The sequence below is a fragment of the Meles meles genome, chromosome 5, assembly GCF_922984935.1.
Source record: "Meles meles chromosome 5, mMelMel3.1 paternal haplotype, whole genome shotgun sequence".
Classification (NCBI taxonomy): domain Eukaryota; kingdom Metazoa; phylum Chordata; class Mammalia; order Carnivora; family Mustelidae; genus Meles; species Meles meles.
In genome coordinates this window covers 70,374,412-70,396,171 of record NC_060070.1, presented here as the reverse complement: position 1 = coordinate 70,396,171, position 21,760 = coordinate 70,374,412, and the positions used below count along the sequence as shown (strand labels likewise).

Genomic DNA, 21,760 nt, shown 5'->3' with positions numbered 1-21,760 from the left:
ATCCCACAGAATATCCAGCTGATATGAAAATGGGAGAAACTTCACTCAGGTCTCTCTGAAGAGACCTGTCTATGCGACATAAACTGCTGAGGTTTCAATATTGTGAAAAGCCAGGCGAAGGTTAAGTGAAAGCTCTAGGCTTCTGGCAACATGGGATTGTCTGAAAGATGCTGGTATCTTCAAACTTATTGAGGGAAACATGAATGGATTTTATTATAACTGAAATGTGAAGCACTCCTGTAATTCCATTTTATTTTCTCCACATTCTCTAGTTCTTAAGGTCTATTTTGATACGTCTTCAGATTTGAGCCTACCATAGCTTAGCTATCGAGATAGTATTATCAGCTACATGTTTTCTTGAGTTAGGCCCTTCCTAATGCTTAGAAATGCACATGTGAATCTCTTACTGTTTTCTCAGGAGGCCTCCTGAGATAAATATTAGAACCCTCTCTCTTTAAGATGCCAGTACTTCCCACCCTCAGCTTATGATAATGCATCTCGCTATAAGAGAATTTCAGTCATGACACATGACAGCTCATATCTTGCCTTCTTTCTATCCCAAACAATATTCACTTTTTGGAATAAAAAAAAATACTAATCTAAAAGAAAAGCAGGAGAGAGATATATAAAATAAAGTACAGATGAGACAAGTAGAAACCAAAGAGATGCAAATGAAATAAAGGGGAAATATTACATTAGATCCTATAGGCATTAAAAAGTTAATAATATTATGTACACCTAGGCATAAGAAACTTGGATAATTTAGACGTGAAACAGGCAAAGTTTGAAAGACATAAACCAGCAAAATTCATTAAGGAAAACAGATACTCTGAATAGTCCTACAGCGTACTCATGGGTAAAAACCTTCCTACAAAGAAAATTCTAAGCCAAGTTTCTTTCACTTGGAACTTTACCAAATATTTAAGGAAGAGGTAATATCAACCCTTCACAAAGTCTTCCAGAAGATAAAGAACACAGAGCACTGCCCAAATCATTGCTTGATGCCAGCCTTACCCTGATACCAAAATCAAAGACATTACAAAAATACATATTAGCAAATAGAATTTAGTGATTTTTTTTAAAAAAAGGATAATATATCATTATTATGCAGAGTTGGTTCAATATTATAAAATCAATCAATGCAATTCAAAGTCTAAAAAAGGAAATCACAGAATCATCTTAATAAATACAGAAAAACCATTTAAAACATTCATTCAAGGTAAAATCTCTCAGCAAACAGCAGAAGGGTACGTTCTTAACATTATAGAAAGCATCCATAAAAAAATCCTGCAGAAAACATCATAGTTAATGATGAAAGTCTAAATTCTTCCCCTAAGTTTGGGGACAAGTAAGTCTTGGGGAAAAGGCAAGGATGTCCACATTTCTCACTTCTGGACAGCCCCACTAGTGACCACTTCTGACAGTTTATCTCTACTATTCCCATTCTCTAAGCATAAACATAAAATTCTGTCCCTGACATTATCTCCTGTCTTCATAGTTCATTCTTTGGGAATCTCATCTACTCTAGGAGTTTCTAATCACTGCCTTCTTTTCAGTATCACATATCTAAAAGTCTACTGGATAACTCCACTTGGAAGTCTTAGTGTCATTTCAAAGAGCAATAAAACCAAAATTGTATCCACCCTTTGTCTCTAAGACTTGTTTTCCTGAATTTCTTTCAGTATCCTGTCATTCTCCCACTATCCAAATTCAAAACTGCAGTCTTCTTTAACTTCTTCCTCTGTTACTCACACTTCCACAATCCTATCAATTCCTCCTTTGGAAAAATATCCCATCTTTTACTTCTACTCTATTACAACTTCTTCTACCTCACTTCAGAGTATCACCGTATTATTTATGTCAAAATCACTCTCAGTGTGTCACTGTATTTTATTCAGTGGTCTATAGTACAAAGTTCTATAATTTAAGTTCAAGTTTTTCTACAATTCAGCCTAACCTGGTTTTTCAGAGTGTCACCATTAACCCTACCACATGGTCTCCATTATCTATTTATTATTCCCCTCAAATTCTGCTTTTTTCCATCTCCTAGCTTTTGTTCACATTCTTCTCTATCCCCCCTACTCTCTTTACTCCACTGAGAAATCCTCCCCACTAAATCCACCTATTGAAACTTAACTCCATTGAGACACTTCCTTCTCTTCAAGACTCATGACTCTAGCTCCTCTATGAAGTTTTCTTTGATCATTCCAACTGGAAGTGATCATTCCTTCTTAGAATCCTTACTCCTCTTTTGCATTCCCTTGGAGCCTGCAATATATTCTAGATAAAAATTATCTTCTCAACCCTGTGGTAATTGCCTGGAAATAGAAAGCTAATCTTATCAATCCAGCTATAAATTTGCACCTTTAATATAGTTGCTTATGCTGTAAATGGAACAAAAAGAGGGAGACAGATTATTTTCTCATTTGTTCTCAATTACATTTCATATGGTTAAAATCGGTGTGGAATGTGTTTAACCAGATGCTAGCATGAGTTTGAGCTGGCATGATCTGCCATGCAGACACATCTGGCCCTGAAATCTGGGAACATTGTTGTGACCTTTTAGCCCCTAAATGGACATGAATCTTATGAAACTGACATTAGCATTCAGAAAAAAAAAAAGTTGACGCATGCAACAGCTCTTTGAAATCCTTTTACACGTAAAGGGCATTTCCTACCTATTTTAAAGAAATAAGGCAAAAACAATAACAAAACAAAAAAAAAAAGCAAAAACCCCACAAAAAAAACCCAGATCTAAGAGAGAGAGACCATGTTTCAGAATGTTTCTAATGTGAATTTATATCCTGAGTTACTTGTATACTGCAGATGCTTATTAAATATGTGTAATTTTAAAAGGATCATCCTGCTTTTCCTCTTGCTAATTCTAAATTATTATTATTTTTAAATTATTATTTTAATTAATTATATAAATTATTATATAATTGATAAATTCTAAGTTACAAAATTTTTCCTCTAATGCTAATTCAGGAGCCATCATCCTATATTAACATCTTAGTAGTATGGAAATAGTTTCACTCAGGGGAACAAAATTATTCCCTCGCAACACCTTCTTTCTTCCTTCAACCTGTATTAAGAAAATACATGAACTAACCTAACAGTCTTAATGGGGTTAATATTTTAAAATAAAGAAAATGGTATATTGCAAACCTTAAAAGTGCAATGAAGTATGCCAGAAAGAGAAAGAGGCAAAAGAAAAAAAAATCTGAGTCCCAAATTCCCTATCATTCAACTGTTCTTGCCAGGAGGAAGAAAAGGAAGGGAGGGAGGAAAGAAGAGATGAAAAGAAAGCAAGTCACCCAAAGAATAGTCAATCTTGAAAATCCTTCATGCAGATTGGTTAAATCCAAAAAAATATTGCTCAGTGAGTTTAGCAGTTTCCTGACAGTTTGATAAAGGGCTACATGTCATCTGACTGGATAATTACATGGAATCATTATTTTGTACTATTATCTTCTTGGAGGAAAAAAAAACCACACACAAAAAAACCTGGCAGAATGAAACTGACAGTAAAACATCAACAGTTAAGAGCCTAAAAACCAATAATATAATCCAGAAATTTATAGTCACAATGCCAGACTGTATAGTACTTATGTTTATGAAATTCTCCAAGATCACTTGGACAATCTGATTTTCACCTTTACAGTTAGAACAGGATGACACCCCCTTGCCCCCATTCCAGGTCCCATTTGGCAAATATAGTCTGATACATCTCTACTGAGCATCCATGGTCAAAGCCATTTCTCAGCTATCTTCCTACAGTGCTCAATATTCCAGCACTTTTACAATAAAAATAGGAATATTGATCACAGTGCACTCTCACTGTCACGGTCAGATGTCGCGGCCATTAAAAATATCTAATTGTATGATACATACTGTATATAGCATAAATTAACATAAAATACTGATAAATAAAAAAGTAGCCTCCAATTCAGTGTCATTAAAAATTGATTTTATGAGGACAAGAGGGTTAAGGAGGATTCAGAGAATCATGATTCTGTAAAGATTTTGTAAAAGTTTAAAAATAAAATTTGAAGATGTTTTAATTACGTCAATGAGCAGAAGTCATTCTTTAAGTTTATTCAGTTTTAATGTTATAAAGTGAAATGTGAACTTATGTTACTCTAGCTAAAATGGCTTTTAAAAATTTTTAAAATGTGAATTTTTTTTTAAAATTTTCTTTATTTATTTGACAGAGAGCACACAAGCAGGGGTAATGGCAGAGGGAGAGGGAAAAGCTTGCTCCCTGCTGAGTAAGGAACCTGATGCTGGCCTGGGATCATGATCTAAGCCAAAGGCAGATGCTTAACGGACTGAGCCACACAGGCGCCCCTTTACGTGGATTTCAATCATATTCTAACTCCAAATATCTACATTAAGATCAACTTCAAGGTGCCTGGGTGGCTCAGTCCTTTAAGCCTCTGCCTTCAGCTCAGGTCATGATCCCAGGGTCCTGGGATCAAGCCCCACAAGCTCAGCACGTAGTCTGCTTCTCCCTCTGCCTCTGCCTCTGTCCCCTGCTTGTGCTCTCACTCTCTCTCTCAATTAAATAAATAAATAATCTTAAAAAAAGAAAAGATTAACTTCAGTAGGAACTGCCATGAAGGTATTATTTTCTGCTTTTATTGTGGATTATTATTTTAATCAGGTGCTTCATTGTTTTACCTTTTAAAGATAAAATATTATCTGTTACCCTTGAAAATCTGAGTTGATAATTAGACTTCAGCAGTAAAGTTAATCTGCAGTTGTGTCATAAAAATGAAACATGTTCTCACAGGATGTTTTGTCTTTTGAACACTAGGCTTTGAAAAAAAAGATGAAATATATCACTGAGATTTCAAAATGCCAAGAGGCAAGAGAAAAGTAAGTCAGCCCGAGCATCCGTTGGCTTTTATCACCTGGCATGATAAGCACGAGTCCTGACTGTCCTGACTGCCACTTTAAAACTAACATCCAAAAGCTGGCTTTGGAAATCGGCATGATTGCTACGACCTCTTGTTAAAAAACATGATTACACAGATGTTCAATTGGTTCTTTCTCATTGTCAGTCTTCTTTCTCTCTCTTGAATAAAATCTCTGCAACAGAAAAGAGCTTTGACTGATACTGTGGTAAGCAGGATGAAGTAAAAACTCTTCTGGGTGCGATAAAAGATATGAATAAACCCCGTTCAGCCTGGAAAACCGAATGTAAGCACAGCTGCAGGGGAACCTTGAGGAAAATGTTACCATCTGCCATCACTTTCTTCAACAGGTGCTTGTCGTTTTTCCTTCTTTTTCCGAATCTCAAAAGCCTTGTGACTTCAAACATTTCTGTTTGTGATATCAATTTCTATAATAAGTGTTACAGTGGTTTAATAATATTTGTAGTGTAATAATAAATATTTTTGTGTTAAAGAGAATCTTTGATCCCCAAAATTCATAAGCTGTGTAAACAAACTATATACACATAACCTTCAGATTTCAGGGTAAGCTGGTTTTAATAAGATATTTCTTCACTAATCTTAGAAATTGGGGCAGAATATCAAAACGCAAGGAGCTTGCCTTCTAGAAATCACTTCAGATAAAACTGAAACTCTTTAGGTCTAATAAGGGATCTTTTAAATATACCAAAGTAGGAACCCTGTTGGCTTGTGTCCAATAAGGGGCCCACCTGAGCAATCTGTTTGTTCTTTAAGCACCACCTTCTGAAAATACACATCCTGAATTTTCCCCTACAGCTGATCATCTCAGTTCAGTTTTCACGTACGGTAATTTAATACTTTGCTATAATTATAGAATTATAAGAGATAGAATGTAAAATTAACATTTTGACTCTTTAGGTTAACAATAAATACCAATGGGGAAAAAACAAGCAATTCCAGGTTTTATCATAGAAATAAGATATTATTTTACCTTCATCTTAATCCACCATCTTAGTTTTTTAAAATTTTAAAGGACTTCTCTTAACTACCCATGACCACTGTACACAAGAAATTTTGAGAAGAAAACTGGTTCCTTCCTTCCTCCTTCCCTTCCTCCCTCCTTTCTTTCCTTCCTTCCTTTCTCCCTTCCTCCCTTCCTTCTCCTTTCTTCCAACACAAATTTCATTGAGCAACTAGTATTCCTCAGCCCCTGTTGTAGGGCTGAAGGCACATGAGTATACAGGATAGCATGCAAAGTCCGTACTCTGATCAAACTTATAATTTAGTTGAGGGGAGGGGGAAGCAGACAATTTAAAGATTATTTTTAATAATAATATAACCAAAACGTTTAGACATCAGCCACAGCTACTTCTTTCAAGATATGTTTCCAAAGGCAAAGGAAACAAAAGCGAAAATGAACTTTTGGGACTTCATCAAGATCAAAAGCTTCTGCACAGCAAAGGAAACAGTCAACAAAACAAAGAGGCAACTCATTGAATGGGAGAAGATATTTGCAAATGACAGTACAGACAAAGGACTGATATCCAAGATCTATAAATAACTCCTCAAACTCAACACACACAAAACAGATAATCATGTCAAGAAATGGGCAGAAGACATGAACAGACACTTCTCCAATGAAGACATACAAATGGCTAACAGACACATGAAAAAATGTTCATCATCATTAGCCATCAGGGAGATTCAAATCAAAACCACATTGAGATACCTCCTTACACCAGTTAGAATGGCCAAAATTAACAAGAGAGTAAACAACATGTGTTGGAGAGGATATGGAGAAAGGGGAACTCTCTTACACTGTTGGTGGGAATGCAAGTTGGTGCAGCTACTTTGGAAAACAGTGTGGAGATTCCTGAAGAAATTAAAAATAGAGCTTCCCTATGACCCTGCAGTTGCTCTACTGGGTACTTACCCCAAAGATACAGATGTAGTGAAAAGAAGGGCCATCTGTACCCCAATGTTTATAGCAGCAATGGCCACAGTCGCCAAACTGTGGAAAGAAGCAAGATGCCCTTCAACGGACAAATGGGTAAAGAAAATGTGGTCCATATATACTATGGAGTATTATGCCTCCATCAGAAAGGATGAATACCCAACTTTTTTATCAACTTGGATGGAACTGAAAGAGATTATGCTGAGTGAAATAAGTCAAGCAGAGAGAGTCAATTATCATATGGTTTCGCTTATTTGTGGAGCATAAGGAATACCGCGGAGAGATGGAGAGGAGAAGTGAGTTGGGGGAAATTGGAGGGGAGATGAACCATGACAGACTGAGGACTCTGAAAAACAATCTGAGGGTTTTGGAGGGGCGGGGGGTGGAAGGTTGGGTGAGCCTGGTGGTGGGTATTATGGAGGGCATGTATTGCATGGATTACTGGGTGTGGTGCATAAACAATGAATTCTGGAACACTGAAAAATTTAAAAAATAAGTAAAAATTTAAAAATAAATATATATAAACAAAATGTTTAGATAATGAATACTTAAAGGAGAACAAAACAGATTATAGAGAGTGACTGGAAAGCCTTCAGGCTGAGTGACCAGAAAAGTCACTACTGAGACAATGATACTTACTCTGAGAAATAAACTACAATTATGAGCCAGACACAAGAGGTTATGGAGGAAGCAGATTCCGGGAAGAGAGGGCAGCAATGGGGAAAGACCTGAAGAGGGGTGGGCATCCAGTTTGAGGAAGCAAATAAAAGCCAGGTGGCTGAACTATATGGAGCCCAAGAGAGATCAACAGAGATCAAAGGAGGTCCCAGAACTTATGATTCCTTATAGGTTGTGTAGGGAGTTCAAATTTAATACTAAGCTTATATAAAAGTCATTTGAGCTTTAAGCAGCAAGTGACATATTCTGATTGACACAAAAAAGTGTGTGTGTGTGTGTGTGTGTGTGTGTGTGTGTGTGTTGCTGTGGTTATCATGTAGAGGATGACAAGAAGGAATAAGAGTGGTGGTCAGAAGACAGGAGTCATGAGGCACCTGGGTGACTCAGACAGTTAAGTGACCAACCCTTGGTTTCAGCTCAGGTCATGGATCTCAGGGTCATGAGACTGAGCCCCAGGTCGAGCTCAGAGGAATCTATTTTTAAAAGTTCTTCCTCTGCTCCTCCTCTCTCTCTGTCTGCCTCTCTGCCTACTTGTGATCTCTGTCTTTCAAATAAATAAATAAAAATATTTTTAAAAAGGGGGGGGTGCCTGGGTGGCTCAGTGGGTTAAAGCCTCTGCCTTCGGCTCAGGTCATGGTCTCAGGTTCATGGGATCAAGCCCTGCATCAGGCTCTCTGCTTAGCAGGGAACCTGCTTCCTCCTCTCTCTGTCTGCCTCTCTGCCTACTTGTGATCTCTGTCAACATCTTTAAAAGTTCTTCCTCTGCCCCCACACGTGCCCCCAGTAGTGCACACGTGTGTGCTCTCTCTCTCTCTGTCCCAAATAAATAAATAAATCTTAAAGGAAAAAAAAAAAGAGATAGGAGTCATGCAGTGTCCGGGTGGTCTGTGATTGATTGGTCATAGTAAAAGGAAGTTTTACTTTACTGGGAAGGAGGCAGGTTTTTTACTTAGCTTAGAGGAAAAGTCAACAGAACCTGAAGATGTATTTCATATGTGGGGTGAAGGAAAGAGAAGACAAAAGAAAGACTCCTAAGCTTTGATTGGAGCTACCAGGAGGTGCGATTTACTAAGACTGGGAAGGCTGGGAAAGAAAGATGTTGAGGGTGAATGAGGTTAAACTTGAGGTGCCTACCTAGACATCTTTCTGGGTGGGAAGGTCAGGAGACAGAGAATATGCAGACCAGGAGGAGATAAATCAAAATAACGTCACCACCAAGTTTCAGAAACTCACCAACTTCATAATCATCTTCCCTCTTGAAGCCCTCCAAATTCTTCTGAGTATATACAAGTCAGAAAGCATTTTTTTAAATTCAGATTTTAAATTTCAGATTTCAAGTACACATTCACTAATACACATTCACTACACATAATTCGAATATATTGAAATACACAGTAGGAAGATGAAATGCTCTCACACCCACTGTAATGGGACAGTGCACACAGAGACAGGACAACTTCTGAGGCAGGGTAAAAAACAACATAGATGGCTTCCAATATAGTTACTAATATTTTCTCTTCTCCTCAGTTCTTGAATAATCTAAAAGCATGAATGTGGAATAAAGTTATTTTTAATATCACTCTAAAGCCGGAAGACAACCTGAAAGTCACCTGATCCCAGCTCCCACCAAAGGAGGAATTCTCTCCCAAAAAATTTTTTTTGAAGACTGATTTATTTCTTTGAGAGAGAGAACATAAATGTGGGAGGGGCAGAGGGAGAGGGAGAGAGAATCTTATGCAGATTCCCTGCTGCACCTGGAGCCCAATGTGGGGCTCCGTCTCATGACCCTGAGGTCATGACCTGCGCCAAAATCAAGAGTCAGATGCTCAGCCAACTGTACCACCCAGGCGCTCCTCTCAGAAATATTTTTAAAGAGATGATTACACAGTATTTAATACCTTTAGTGAAAAGCTCATGAATTTACAACATCACAAAGCAACTCATTCAATTTCAAGACTTCTCATTGTCAGAAATGTGTTATACTGAACTAAATAAAATCTTCTACTCTTTAATGTATTAACTGGGTCTTTTTTATTCCTTCTGGAGCCTAACAGAGAGCATCTAATCCATATTTTTTGAGGAATGCTGTCCACTACTCAAAACAAACAAACAAACAAAATGATCACATCTTTTTAATCACTTTCTCCAGGCAAAACATTGACAGTTCTTTCCCATTACCCAGGGAATCCCAGCTTCCAGAGATTTCAATCATGTTTATAATCCTCTTTTAGATCTCTTAAAAATGTTATTCTAAAAGTTACCTTCTGATGTGATTAGCCTAGTACAGAGTACTCTGTCAATATTACCTCCATTCATGTAAACAGTAGAGTTTATAGGCTAATATTGCACCTATGTGTTTAGCCAGCACATATTCTGAGTTTAAAATGACCTAATATTTAGAACTTTTCCATATGAATTCTAATTAAGTTCAATTTTACACATTTTATATATACACAATTAATTTTTTAACCAAGTATTTAACTCTATGTGTATTGTCAGTGAATTTTTAACTTTTAGTTTCTTTTCATTCTTTTACTACATTACCATCTTGTAGTCCAATGTAACCAGTCTGTCATCAATGTATTTTCGGTATGAATGTTTAAATATCTATGACTATGCCTAATTCAATTTTTTAAGCCCATCTCATGCAAGAAATGAGAAACCTTGCCAATTGCCTTATTATCATTCAGATGTGCCATGTATTTAATACTCCGACTACAAGTCCAGCAAACCAAATGCAAAAGAAAATGCAGTCTTGTTAGTGTAATCTGTGTTTACTGAAACTATGCTGGTCTCTGGTCATTAACGACAGCAAAATGTTCACAAACCAACTGCTTGCAGTTTTTCCTCTAATTTTCTTAAAAACTGCTATCAATATCCCCCATCTCTACATTGAGCAGATAAACTTTTTCCCCAAGTTGAAAAGCTGCCATATTTATCTCCTTGTCATCTCCCGCTAATCTGACATTTCACTGATTGCTTGACCAATTATAATAATATCTTGTATTTAACTACTTTCAATGTGCCACATAGTTTGCTTAAGAGCTTTACATGCCTATTCCATTTAATTCTCACCAAAACCACATGCTTTAGATATCAGGAGTCCCTTCATCATAAAGAAAACTCACTTAGAGAGGCTGAGGAGTTTGCAGGGACCCAACATCCAATAAGCAGCAAGCAGTGCCGGATTCACACCAAGAATTCCTGCTCTTGTGTTCCTCAGTTACTCTGCAAGCACTTCTTTTTTTTTTTTTTTAAGATTTTATTTATTTATTTGACAGAGAGAGATCACAAGAAGGCAGAGAGGCAGGCAGAGAGAGAGGAGGGGAAGCAGGCTCCCTGCTGAGCAGAGAGCCTGACATGGGGCTCCATCCCAGGACCCTGGGATCATGACCTGAGCCGAAGGCAGAGGCTTTAACCCATTGAGCCACCTAGGCGCCCCTCTGCAAGCACTTCTTGATGACCTGTCATGCACATGGAATTGTTGTCCCTGGTACCTCGGGAAGATGTGGCAGCGTTGACAGTCACCAACTTGTAAATATTCCATCCATACCCTAATAAAATACCAATTATCTACCACTGCTGCTACCATTCCTCCTCTCCCTTCTGCAGTGATAACTTCAGGGCATTTCACTGCTTACTAGTAACCTTGGAGAACAGATGAAGGAAGGGAGAGGATGTCTATTTACGTAGCTGGAAAGACACTTGAGAATTTCTCCAAATACACAGGGAGTCCCTTTTGTTACTGTTAATTCTAATAAAAGATTTTAAAGTAGAACATTTTTCTTGGCTTAAATGCAGGCTGAGAATTATCTGAAACTTTTGTTTATTGATGTTCCTTTGATGCCCTGTAACCATATATAACTTATGAATTTTAGACTCTGTGTGGGCAGATATTCCTATTGCCTAGAAATACGCAGCTAGGACCAACTGACAAAAGGTGTACAGAAATGGTAGAAAGCTAGGAGAGGAGAGAGATTTCTGGTTCAGCATATGTTGAAATACACCACTACCCACATTCCTTCCATTGCTACTCTAGTTGCAGCATGTAAATCTGAAAGAAAATACTTGGGAGTTATCAATAACATTGTCAAACTCATCTCAAAAGCATTTCCACTTTAGGGAAATCCAGTTTGTTCTTCTATTTTACAAAATATTTTCCCATATCCAGACATATTGCTGGCCTTGCTTCAACATCAGACTTCAAATGCACTCTGAAGGTTTTTTTTTTTTTTAAAGATTTTATTTATTTATTTGACAGAGAGAGAGAGAGATCACAAGTAAGTAGAGAGGCAGGCAGAGAGAGGTGGGGGTTGGGGAAGCAGGCTCCCTGATGAGCCTGATGTGGGGCTCGATCCCAGGACCCCGAGATCATGACCCGAGCCGAAGGCAGAGGCTTAACCCACTGAGCCACTCAGGTGCCCCACTCTGAATGGTTTTGTATGGAATTCTCCTTTGCATCCCCATGCCGGATGCCTGGAATCTTCCAGGCTTCTGTAGGTTGTCCATAAAGGAGTTGACTACCTGATTCCTATCAAAGAGCCTGAACACATAAGGTCAGTAGTTCCTGAGCATGTCTGCCGATCAGAATCAACTGGGAAACTAAAATTTATTAATGCCTATGTCCACCCCCTGAGACTGTATGAAATTTAATTGGCATGGGGGAGGGAGGGCAGTTACCTGGACTTTGGAATTTTTTAAAGACCCCCAAGTGATGCTAACGTGCAGAGAACTTCTGGCATAGAAAGTATCTTCTCAGTTCTCTATTAGCCCCGCTGTTCATTACTAGACTGTAATCTGCCGCTGCATGAATCCATCTTGGCTCTGCCCAAAGGGATCTGGATGTCCCAAGTACCAGGAGGCCTAGCTTCTACCTGGTTTCATCTACCATGAGTTCCCTTGTATGTGCAAATTTCAGGGCATGCACTTTGCACAGGAGAAAAGGGTAGCAATTTAGTTTTATGTAACAAACTGAGATTTCCCGGTTTTCGTTTAAAAATTGCCTGAAAGATGGAACTCTTCCACAGGCACCTGTGTTTTGCTGATCTAGCTTCTCCAAGTTCTTTAATTCTCTAATATTATTGCAGATGAGAAAGAACAGAGTATAAGAGAAAAACACTGACTCCTAGAATTAAGAAAGAAACTTCTATAAAATCACCAAGTCTCGAGATCAAAGCGTGAAAGACTCTAGTGGAGCTTACTAAACATCTGTGTAGCAATACCACAGAAACAGAAAAGAGAGCTCATGTGGTTCAGACACATTTGTTAAAACATTAATTATATTTCTTCCAGGTAAGCAGTTTCCTATATTCAAGGTCTACTAAGTTCTTTGATGCACATGCCAGATAACCTTCTTCACAGTATATAATGTTTTGAGTTGTAAACAAGCACTGTGATTAATCTCCAAAGACAAACTTTAAGACTTGGGACATTTGTTTTCCTCCGGGTCTTGATCATAAGCACCCTAATCTGAAATAGCCACATGGTTTCCCCTTATCACATCATGCTATTTTAATTCTCAGCACTTTCTGGTACTTTTCTTGTTTATGTATTTATTTGTTTATCCCCCACCAAAATCTGAGCTCCATGATACTGTTGGCTTCATCTCACTCAAGGCTGTGTCCCTAGGACTTGGAACTTGAACAATAAAAGTTCAATCAGTATTGGTTAAATGATTGAATGACTATTCCGACATTCACTGCCCATAGGTAAGTGTTTTATTCAGTCATATGAGAGTCACAAATTATTGTCCTGCTTTGTAACCTGCAGCCTCAAGTTTAGACATCCACAAAATGGGAGCAATAAGACATGGACCTCACAGGGCTATAGTGAGCATTATAAGAGAGTACATACTTTAAGGACTTATCATACTGTATGGCATTTACTAAGAACTCAGTGCGTGAAAAATCATACCATAGAAATGTATGTCTATTTCTGGGTGAACAGAAGTAGTAAGAGAAATACTATGATTTTATTTTACTGATCACTTTTAAAACCTATTTATTACACATGTTCTTTCACTGTTAAGGAAGAAAATTAGAATGTTTTTATGTAAACTACTGCTTACTTGCAGGAGAAGAAAGAATAAAAAACCAGGACTCAGAGGAAATGAATCTAGGCTGCTGATCTGTATGGCTACCACACCATTGAATAGGTATAGAAGACTCAGTTTCTCATCTGTAAAATTGGAGGTGTGGGGAAATTTAGGAACCCTGAGGGGAATCAACTGAACTCTGAGCTGTTTTTTTTTTTTTAAGTTTGTTTATTTTTTAGCAATCTCTATACCCGATGTGGGGCTCCAACTCCTGACCCTGAGATCAAGAGTCACATGTTCTGCAGACTGAGCCAGCTGGGCATCCCTGAACCCTGAGCTCCTAAGAGCAGTAAGTAAATACACAGAGCAGCAACACTAACCTGTAAAAGCAGTAACTGTTTAAAGTCTTCTCATAATTTTTGGTTACATGAGATGAAGAGGAAAGGCCTCAACAGCAAATTAAATGTGGTCTATACATTATTTGTATAGCACTAGATATATAATTCCAACTTTACAGTTAACAAAAAGTATGCATTTGAAGTTATTTTTGTAGAATTCTCTGCTATGATCTATATGCTATCCTTATGAGCAGGGTTTTTGTTTGTTTGTTTGTTTGGGGGTGTCTACTCTAGATTGTAACAAGTTTAAAAGACATAGATTGGGAAGAAGTTTCCTGGGGAACCAGCTGACTATTTAAAAGTTCTGTACTGGGGTGCCTGGGTGGCTCAGTGGGTTAAGCCACTGCCTTCGGCTCAGGTCATGATCTCGGGGTCCTGGGATCGAGTCCCGCATCGGGCTCTCTGCTCAGCGGGGAGCCTGCTTCCCTCTCTCTCTGCCTGCCTCTCTGCCTACTTGTGATCTCTCTCTGTCAAATAAATAAATAAAAAATCTTAAAAAAAAAAAAAAAAAAAAAAAAAAAAAAAAAAAGTTCTGTACTGGTTATTTTTTAAAAGTTGTAGTAAACAGCATCATAAGACATCCATACTCAAAGTTTTGTGGTTTTCTTTCATACAGATCAAACATTTTTCAGAAACATGTTGATGTATAATGAACTCATTCCTTTGGCCAGCAACTTTATTGCAATAGGGCTGTATTACAAAAAAAGTGAATCAATAAGCCACCATTCACTTTCTTTGAAGTGGACTCTGCCTTCCCTTACAAGAACCCAGAAATATGCCATTGGTAGTCTGAAGCCCTGAACTTGTTGGGCAGTTCAGGTGCATTATTCCCATGGCTCTTAGGTCTGCCCTGTTTCCTCAGGCTGGCATTATGAAATCATCTGCTCTGCCAGGGAGAACCACACAGCTGTAGAGTATCGTGTGTGGAGCATTACACTGCCTCATGTGTCCTTATTACTAATGCACAAAGCACGACGCTTGGAGAGGTCCCTTCGTCATCTGGAAATCGGGGTGGGGGAGCATAATCTGAAGACTTATAAATATCTCTTAACAAAGCCCCAGCTGAGCTGTGTCAGGGTTGTACGCTCTCTTCATCTTTCCCTTACAGCTTTTCAATTTGCTTTCCAAACATTTCTTTGTTGCCGTTGGCTGGGACGCGCTTAAAAGCAGCACATCGTTAACCACAAAGAATGCTCACTGTTTTCTGTGATTTCAAATCACAGCACAATTTCCGAGCACTTCCTCAGCGAACAGCCCAGCAGCAATTACCCTGCTGCTGAAGACTTGCTTCTCCTCCACAGAAATGTTTCATAGAGGCAGCCCGGGAGCAAGGCTGTAACAAATGATGACATATGTTTCAGCCTCCATTCACTGGAGATTTCTACCCCCAAAGGAAGAGTGAATCAATTTTTGTGCAAATTCAACGGGCATATCCGACAATGCTGCCCTCTTCTCTAACTCACACAAACTAGGCATTCATCAACCCGGATTACTTTCCTCAAATGGGGACTCACAGTTGCTAAGTGGCTGGGGTGGGGGGTGGGATTGCACTGTGTCAAAAAGGGGCAAAGTACAAGGAAAGGACAGGAATCCATCAGGGAAGTGAGAGTTAATTCATTGAGACAAAATAGTGAGGTTTTCAAAAGCCAAGGCGAGAGGAAAGGCTGCTTCCCACCCCCACCCCAGGCAATCCTGTGAAAGCCAGTGCAGAAATGACCTCAGCAGCATCCCAAGGGTCACATTACCCCAAGTGTGAGACACTCCACAACAGGGTATCTGATAGATGATACTGAGACCTTCACTTCCCAACCATGTTTCTCTTTTCTTTCCCGTTTGATCAGACCTGGTTATATACCCATTTGGGTCAGTGGGTTAAAAAATGGGCAGGGGCAAATTTCCATAAAGCCTCATCTCTGAGTAGAGTTTTAAGGGTGGCCAGGCCTATTGCCTTGAGGCAAGGAAATCAGAACTTGATTTTACACTCCACAACCTACAAGCAAATGTCACACTGCCCTCTGGAGGTATTCTCACTGGCTCCGACTCTGAATTAGTGATTGGCAACCACTGAAAAACATGGGAGTTGTAGACTTCAGTAGTCTTTACTGGCAGGGGAGTGGGGAATAGTGTGGAATAACTGTTCACTAACTCCTTCTGAGTGGTGTGAGAGAGAGTGTGTGTAAAAGGAAAGAAGGTGAATAAGTAAATATTGCCTCCCAATCTCAGTAGTGCCAAGAGAGAGTAGATGCATGTAGACAGGTGCTCAAAGGTGGTGGTGGGAAGGAGACTGTGACAAGTCAGTGGGGTTGGGTGTGGAAGCAAGTATTTTGCAAAGACGGCCGCACTCATATATTCCATTCCCCTGTGACCTCCTTATGACATGTTCCTGAGGTGCCACCTATGTTCCCTCTGGAATCCAGTGAGATACGACTACAAGGAAGATGAATCAAAAGCTACGTTATAAAAGGCTGCTATCTAGTTTCTACCTGGGCCTCTCAGGGTGTTCACCATGGGGACCGGGTCACTGAGCTGTGGGGAAGCTGAGTGGCAATATGGAGTGGCTACACTCCCACCACAGGACCAGCAAAGATCCCCAGCCAAGAGCCAACAGCAGCTGCCAGTCAGGCAAGTCATTGAGGGAGCCTTCCGATGATTCCAATCACTCATCTTGGAGTTGACATCAAGTGAAGTAGAGATCTGACCCCAGTTAGCCCCTCCTTGAATTGCAGATCTGAGAGCAAACTAAGTGTCACTGTATTAAGCAAACATGTTTTGGGGTGTTGTGTTATACAACAGATTACCAAAAAAAAAAAAAAAAAAAAATGGACAAGGCCCCTTCTGGCACTGGACATTTCTTGCCACAGAGTAAGCCACGCCTGAAGAGAAATGGGACCTGCCCCTCTGCCTTTCATGGCTTTTCATAATTTAGGTCAATTCGTTACTAACCTTGGCTTTTTCCCTCTCGGCCCCAGACTAAGTTATCCATGGGCTCTTATCTCCACGAAAATTTTGTGCATGTATGTGCTCTACGTGGTGCTTTGTACAAACTTGGATTGTGGCCAGTATTTTGTAATCGGATTTTATTTACACACATCTAAATTTCCATCTTCTCTCAAAAAAAAAAAAAACCAAAAGCAAAAACAAAAGATCTGCCAATACCTGATTTGCATTCCCACAAAACAGTAACTCAGTCACAAAAACTCTTTTCCCCTCAATCCGCTCTACTGTCTGTTGCATTGCATCAAGCCCATCACTCTTTTATCCTTGCTGTCTGACTTCTACAAGCATTTGGGTTTCTGGCATCTATTTTAACCAACAATTCTTTACCGGTTGGCTAGAATTTATTCTTACACAGTTATCTAGGAGTTAATATCCTATTGAAAAGAAAGTTTAAGATAACTAGAAAAATAGAAGTCAGAATCATGACAGAAAAAAAAATCTGAAGGTCAAGTTTTGAAAAATTAAATAAGAAAGGAGGATATAAAATATATGGAAAAAAAGAAAGCTGCAAGGGGAGGTGACCCAGATGTCAATGTAGGGTGTTATCAGTGGCCTGATGCCATCTCCAACCATTAGCAGCTGCTGCACATGCTTGGATGCCCCAGAAGCTAACGTTTTGTCTTGCAAAGTTTGTTCTCACTGGGAGTAAAATTACATGAAATCTAAAGTCCACTAATTGAATTACATACACTGTTTAAGGACCCTGTTTACCTTTTTGGTATAGTTGCTCCTTAACATACCACTGTATGAAGACTCTGAAATTAATAGTTTCTAGAAAAAAGATTCAATTTCAAATTTTAGAAAATCACCCAGCCTGGAGGACCCAAAAGGAACTGATACATTTTTTATTTTTAGTGTTTGGTGTCTTTCATTTTATTAAAAAGGTTTTGGATCAGTTTTCTTCTCATATAACTGATGAGCATAATTTTTAGTGTATTTTATGTGTCCTAGAATGAGTAGGATGAAGGAAAGGGAACAACAGCAAGCTTGTCAGTCCACTAAGAAAACAATTATCATACATAGATGAAAATAAGGATTTTATTTCCTTAGGAATAAAAATGGAGGGAAAAATCTTATTTCAGGCTCATGAAATATATTGGGAAAGTGACCATTTCTAAGGTTTATCTCATAGTTGATAGGTATTCACTGATTATTTTGAGAAAATTCATATAGCTCAAAGTTAATCCAAAGAGCATTTAGTCAATTTTTATGCAGTCTTTATGAAGAACCACCAGCAGTGTGAAAACACTCTGTGGTTAACAAAGTCTGTTTTTGTGGTGGGCCAATTATGGCATGTTGAAACATGACTCTACTTTTGGTCTTTCATTAGATATCAAATTGGATGGATTTTCTAGAAATGCTACTCTTTTTTGCGGGGAACAATATCAAGTTATCTTTTTAAAGTATCCTCTATTTTATGATATTACTATAGAAAGATTTTCCAAGTCCTTCTCAACAAAACGTGCAAAGATATTTAAGGGACATATTACTTTTCCCACCCTGAACAAACAAACAAAAGGATTTGGCTCAATTAGGTATTTAAAGAAGATATTTTCTTCTTCATTATAAGAAGAGAGTTAAGTTATTCAGCTAGTGAGGCCTGTTCCTGGGATCAAATTCTTGGTTTACAAATTTGATGTCTGAAATGTTGCTGGAGGAAATTTATACATCAGTGACTTCAACAAAGCATAGTCCTCAAAAAAGTTCATTTATTGGTGGTGTAGTAAACTTATTTTGGGAGAAAAGGATTAATTTATTTAAAAAAAAACAGACAACAGGATGGTTTTGAAGTTTTTATTACAGTCATTTTCTTTATTTCTAGCCAGAGTTACTAGATCAGTGCCAGAATTAGGGTTAAAATTTGATGGCATCTCAGTCAGAAAGTTGTGGAAATCAAACTTAGAAGTCGGAAATAAAATTACTGAGAAAGGCACTTTGGTATCCGACCAGTGCATTGATTTTAATATCATCAAAACCTTAACCCAATGCCAGAGCGGTAAGGAGTTTTCATTTTGAAGAAGAGACTTTTTAGCAAAGGGCAGTATTTCGGGATGAACATTTATAAATAACAGAGTATATTCACTACGATATTATGTAACCATGGAAAAGCGCCCAAAAGTTGTCAAGATCAAATTAATAAGATGTCCAGAAAACCTAACCACCTAATCATTCTGGTTTTCTCACCATTCTCCCCCACACCCCATTCATAAAGATATCTATGAACAGGCAACGTACCTACTCCGACTCTTCCAAAGCAAATCGACAGCTGTCAAATTAACTTGGTTGACCATTAAAATAGGTGAAAAGTTTCCCCACTTCATAGAGGATTTTGCCTGGGGAACTGTAAGTTTCGCAGGTCTCTGAATGGGCATCCTAACGGGCTCCCAGAATAGCAAAGTTCCTAAATGATTCTTGGGGACCTTTCATTCATCTCTCAGATGAGCAGGGGACCTCAGCTCCATGCCTGGGGACTCCAGAATGGCTAGGATTTGGTAAGTTCTGGGATCCTGGTTCTGGACAGCAAGATAGCAAAGTGCTAAAGCTCCCAGTTCCCTCCAACCCTGACAGCCCTCTCGTTAGGTCCCTAAAGGGTCGTTCTCCTTTCCCAGGACGGATGGACCGGGATGCGTGGCAGGTGTGTATGCGGGGATCTAGTCAGTGCGGCGCTGGGGAAAGGAAAAGTGTTCTGAGACGGAAAGCAGCCCGGGGTCACCCGTGCTCGGCTTCCCCGGGGGCAAACTCGGGACCGGGCGGCGGAGTCGGGGAGCCCAGCCGCGGGCGCCTTTGGCTCCGGGGGCGCAGGAGCCGACCTCCAAGAGGAGCGCGTGCGGGGTTCGGGCTGCAGGGCTGCGGGAGGCTACAGCTTCCAGCCTCGGCCGCGGAGGGCACCGGGCTGCCCCAGGGGCGCCTGCACTCGCGCCCGCCCCGAGGGCGGGAGGAGACGGGACGCGGCTCGGCGGGACGGGCTCCCGGAGGGGACGCGCTTACCTGCAGGTAGGGCCGCCCGTGGGCCACGCCGCCCACGATGATGTCCGCCCCGGCCATGGCCCCGGTGGGCGAGAAGCCGAAGCCCACGTAGCCGGCGGTGCGCACCTCGAGACGGAAGGCGAGCCGGCCGCCCCGGGGGCCCCAGCTCAGCCAGTACTTGCCCTCGGAGTCGAGGAGGGTGCGGTGCGGGAGGGCCCGGCCCAAGCCCCCCGCCGCCGCCGCACCGGGGAGCAGCCCCCAAAGCAGGAGCAGCGGCCAGCTGCACATCCTCAGGCGCCTGCTGCCCGCCGGCACCTGGGTCGCGCAGACTGGCGGAGCGAAGGGGCGGCTCGAGGGGCGGTGGCGGCGCGCGGGAGGCCTGGGCCCGCCCCCACGGCCCGCCGCGCGCCCGCCTGCGGGGAGGGGCCCCACCCGCTCCAGCTCCCCTGCCCGCCGCCGGCGACCCCCCGCCCGTCGGGCTTCCCGCCCCGCCACCTGCGGCCCTGCGGCCGGGTCTCGGTCCCCGAGGTCTGGGCTCCGTGGGGAGGCAAGAGATGGGCGTCCCGGGCGGAAGAGGCAGAAGCCGAGAAAAGGGGCTGGGGCCGAGGGGAAAGGAGTGAGAACGTGGCTAGTCCTGGGAGAACGTGGGCGCTTGTTGGGGCGCGGGAGGGACGGTGGCCCGGGAGTGAATCCCTGGGGGAAGGAGAAATTGATGACAGAAGACAAGTTTCGCCCAGCCGAGAAGGGGAGGAGTTGAGTTATCAAAAGGGATAAATCCTGGGTTTGGGAGGAGGGACAATGAGAGAAAGTCCCGGTCAGGGCCCCTAGCCCACCGAGGGACACCATTCATCTCCTCCGGGACATTTCTCCCACCCTTTCACCTTGTAGGAGTCCCAAGGCTGGCAAAGTCTCGCTCGTGATGGCAGAAGTCAGCGCCCTGGTGCTTGCCTTCCTCCTGGGTTTGGTTTAGTTTGGTTTTGAGGGAATACTGCCCAACTCCTTCACCATTGTAGGTCAGGATTAAAGCATGCTTTGGAAGTTAGATTATAATTTGAAATCCTCTTTTCCCGCTATGTCAAGTTCTGACCACAGCCACGTTTAGCAAAAAGTGTTTTAGCAAGAAGTATTTTTTACCACATCATTCCTGTCTTCAGAACGCTCATTATTCAATGTGGCGACTGTAAATACCTTCTCTATTTATGTGCTCATGTATTTGTATTCTGCCATGTTTCTAAAAAGTTCTAGAGCGGCTTACAAACATACAGACAATACAAAATAGAAAAATAATAGAGGATATCAGTTTCAAAGATAGAGGTTAGGAATAATACTACAAATATATACCGCTTACTCTGGATTTGGAAGCTCCGTGCAAGCCACTTATACACCCTGTTCTCTCTAAGTCTTAGTTCAGCTTGCTTTTTCTTTCTCCTATTTTCCCTTTCCATTTCTTTCCCCAGAACTTTCCCAAACTTACCAGCCTGCATCAAAACTTTTTTCTCCCCAAAATTCAGGCATATGTCACCATGTCTGGAAAGTGAACTTCAAGTGGATCCGCTGACCAGGGAGTTCTAGGAGTGGCCTGAGAAGGGACCCATTCCAAGGAGAGAGGGATGGAAGTCTTTAGTTTTGCCAATGACAAGAGGCTGGCATCAGAGAAGAGAGCTGTTGAAACTGTGGGACAAGGTAAGAAAGAGCTGAGTTTCTACAAGCCACATGGCTATGCCTATTGCCTCTGGCTCCAGCCATGAAGAGAAGAGGAATGTGGAAAGAGAGGAATAAAATGGTGGACATGGAGGCCAAGAGGACTGGGTCT

General features: G+C 40.8%; 1 protein-coding gene across 1 annotated transcript in view; it reads right to left on the bottom strand.

The window, feature by feature from the left end:
* MOXD1 (monooxygenase DBH like 1) overlaps positions 1-20,634 on the bottom strand; it is a 95,521-nt gene extending 74,887 nt beyond the window's left edge. Inside the window, exon 1 of the mRNA XM_046005909.1 lies at positions 19,969-20,634. Coding sequence (XP_045861865.1) covers positions 19,969-20,235 — 267 coding nt within the window. The 5' untranslated portion in view covers positions 20,236-20,634. The remainder of the gene's footprint in view (positions 1-19,968) is intronic.
* Between the last annotated feature and the right edge of the window lie 1,126 nt (positions 20,635-21,760).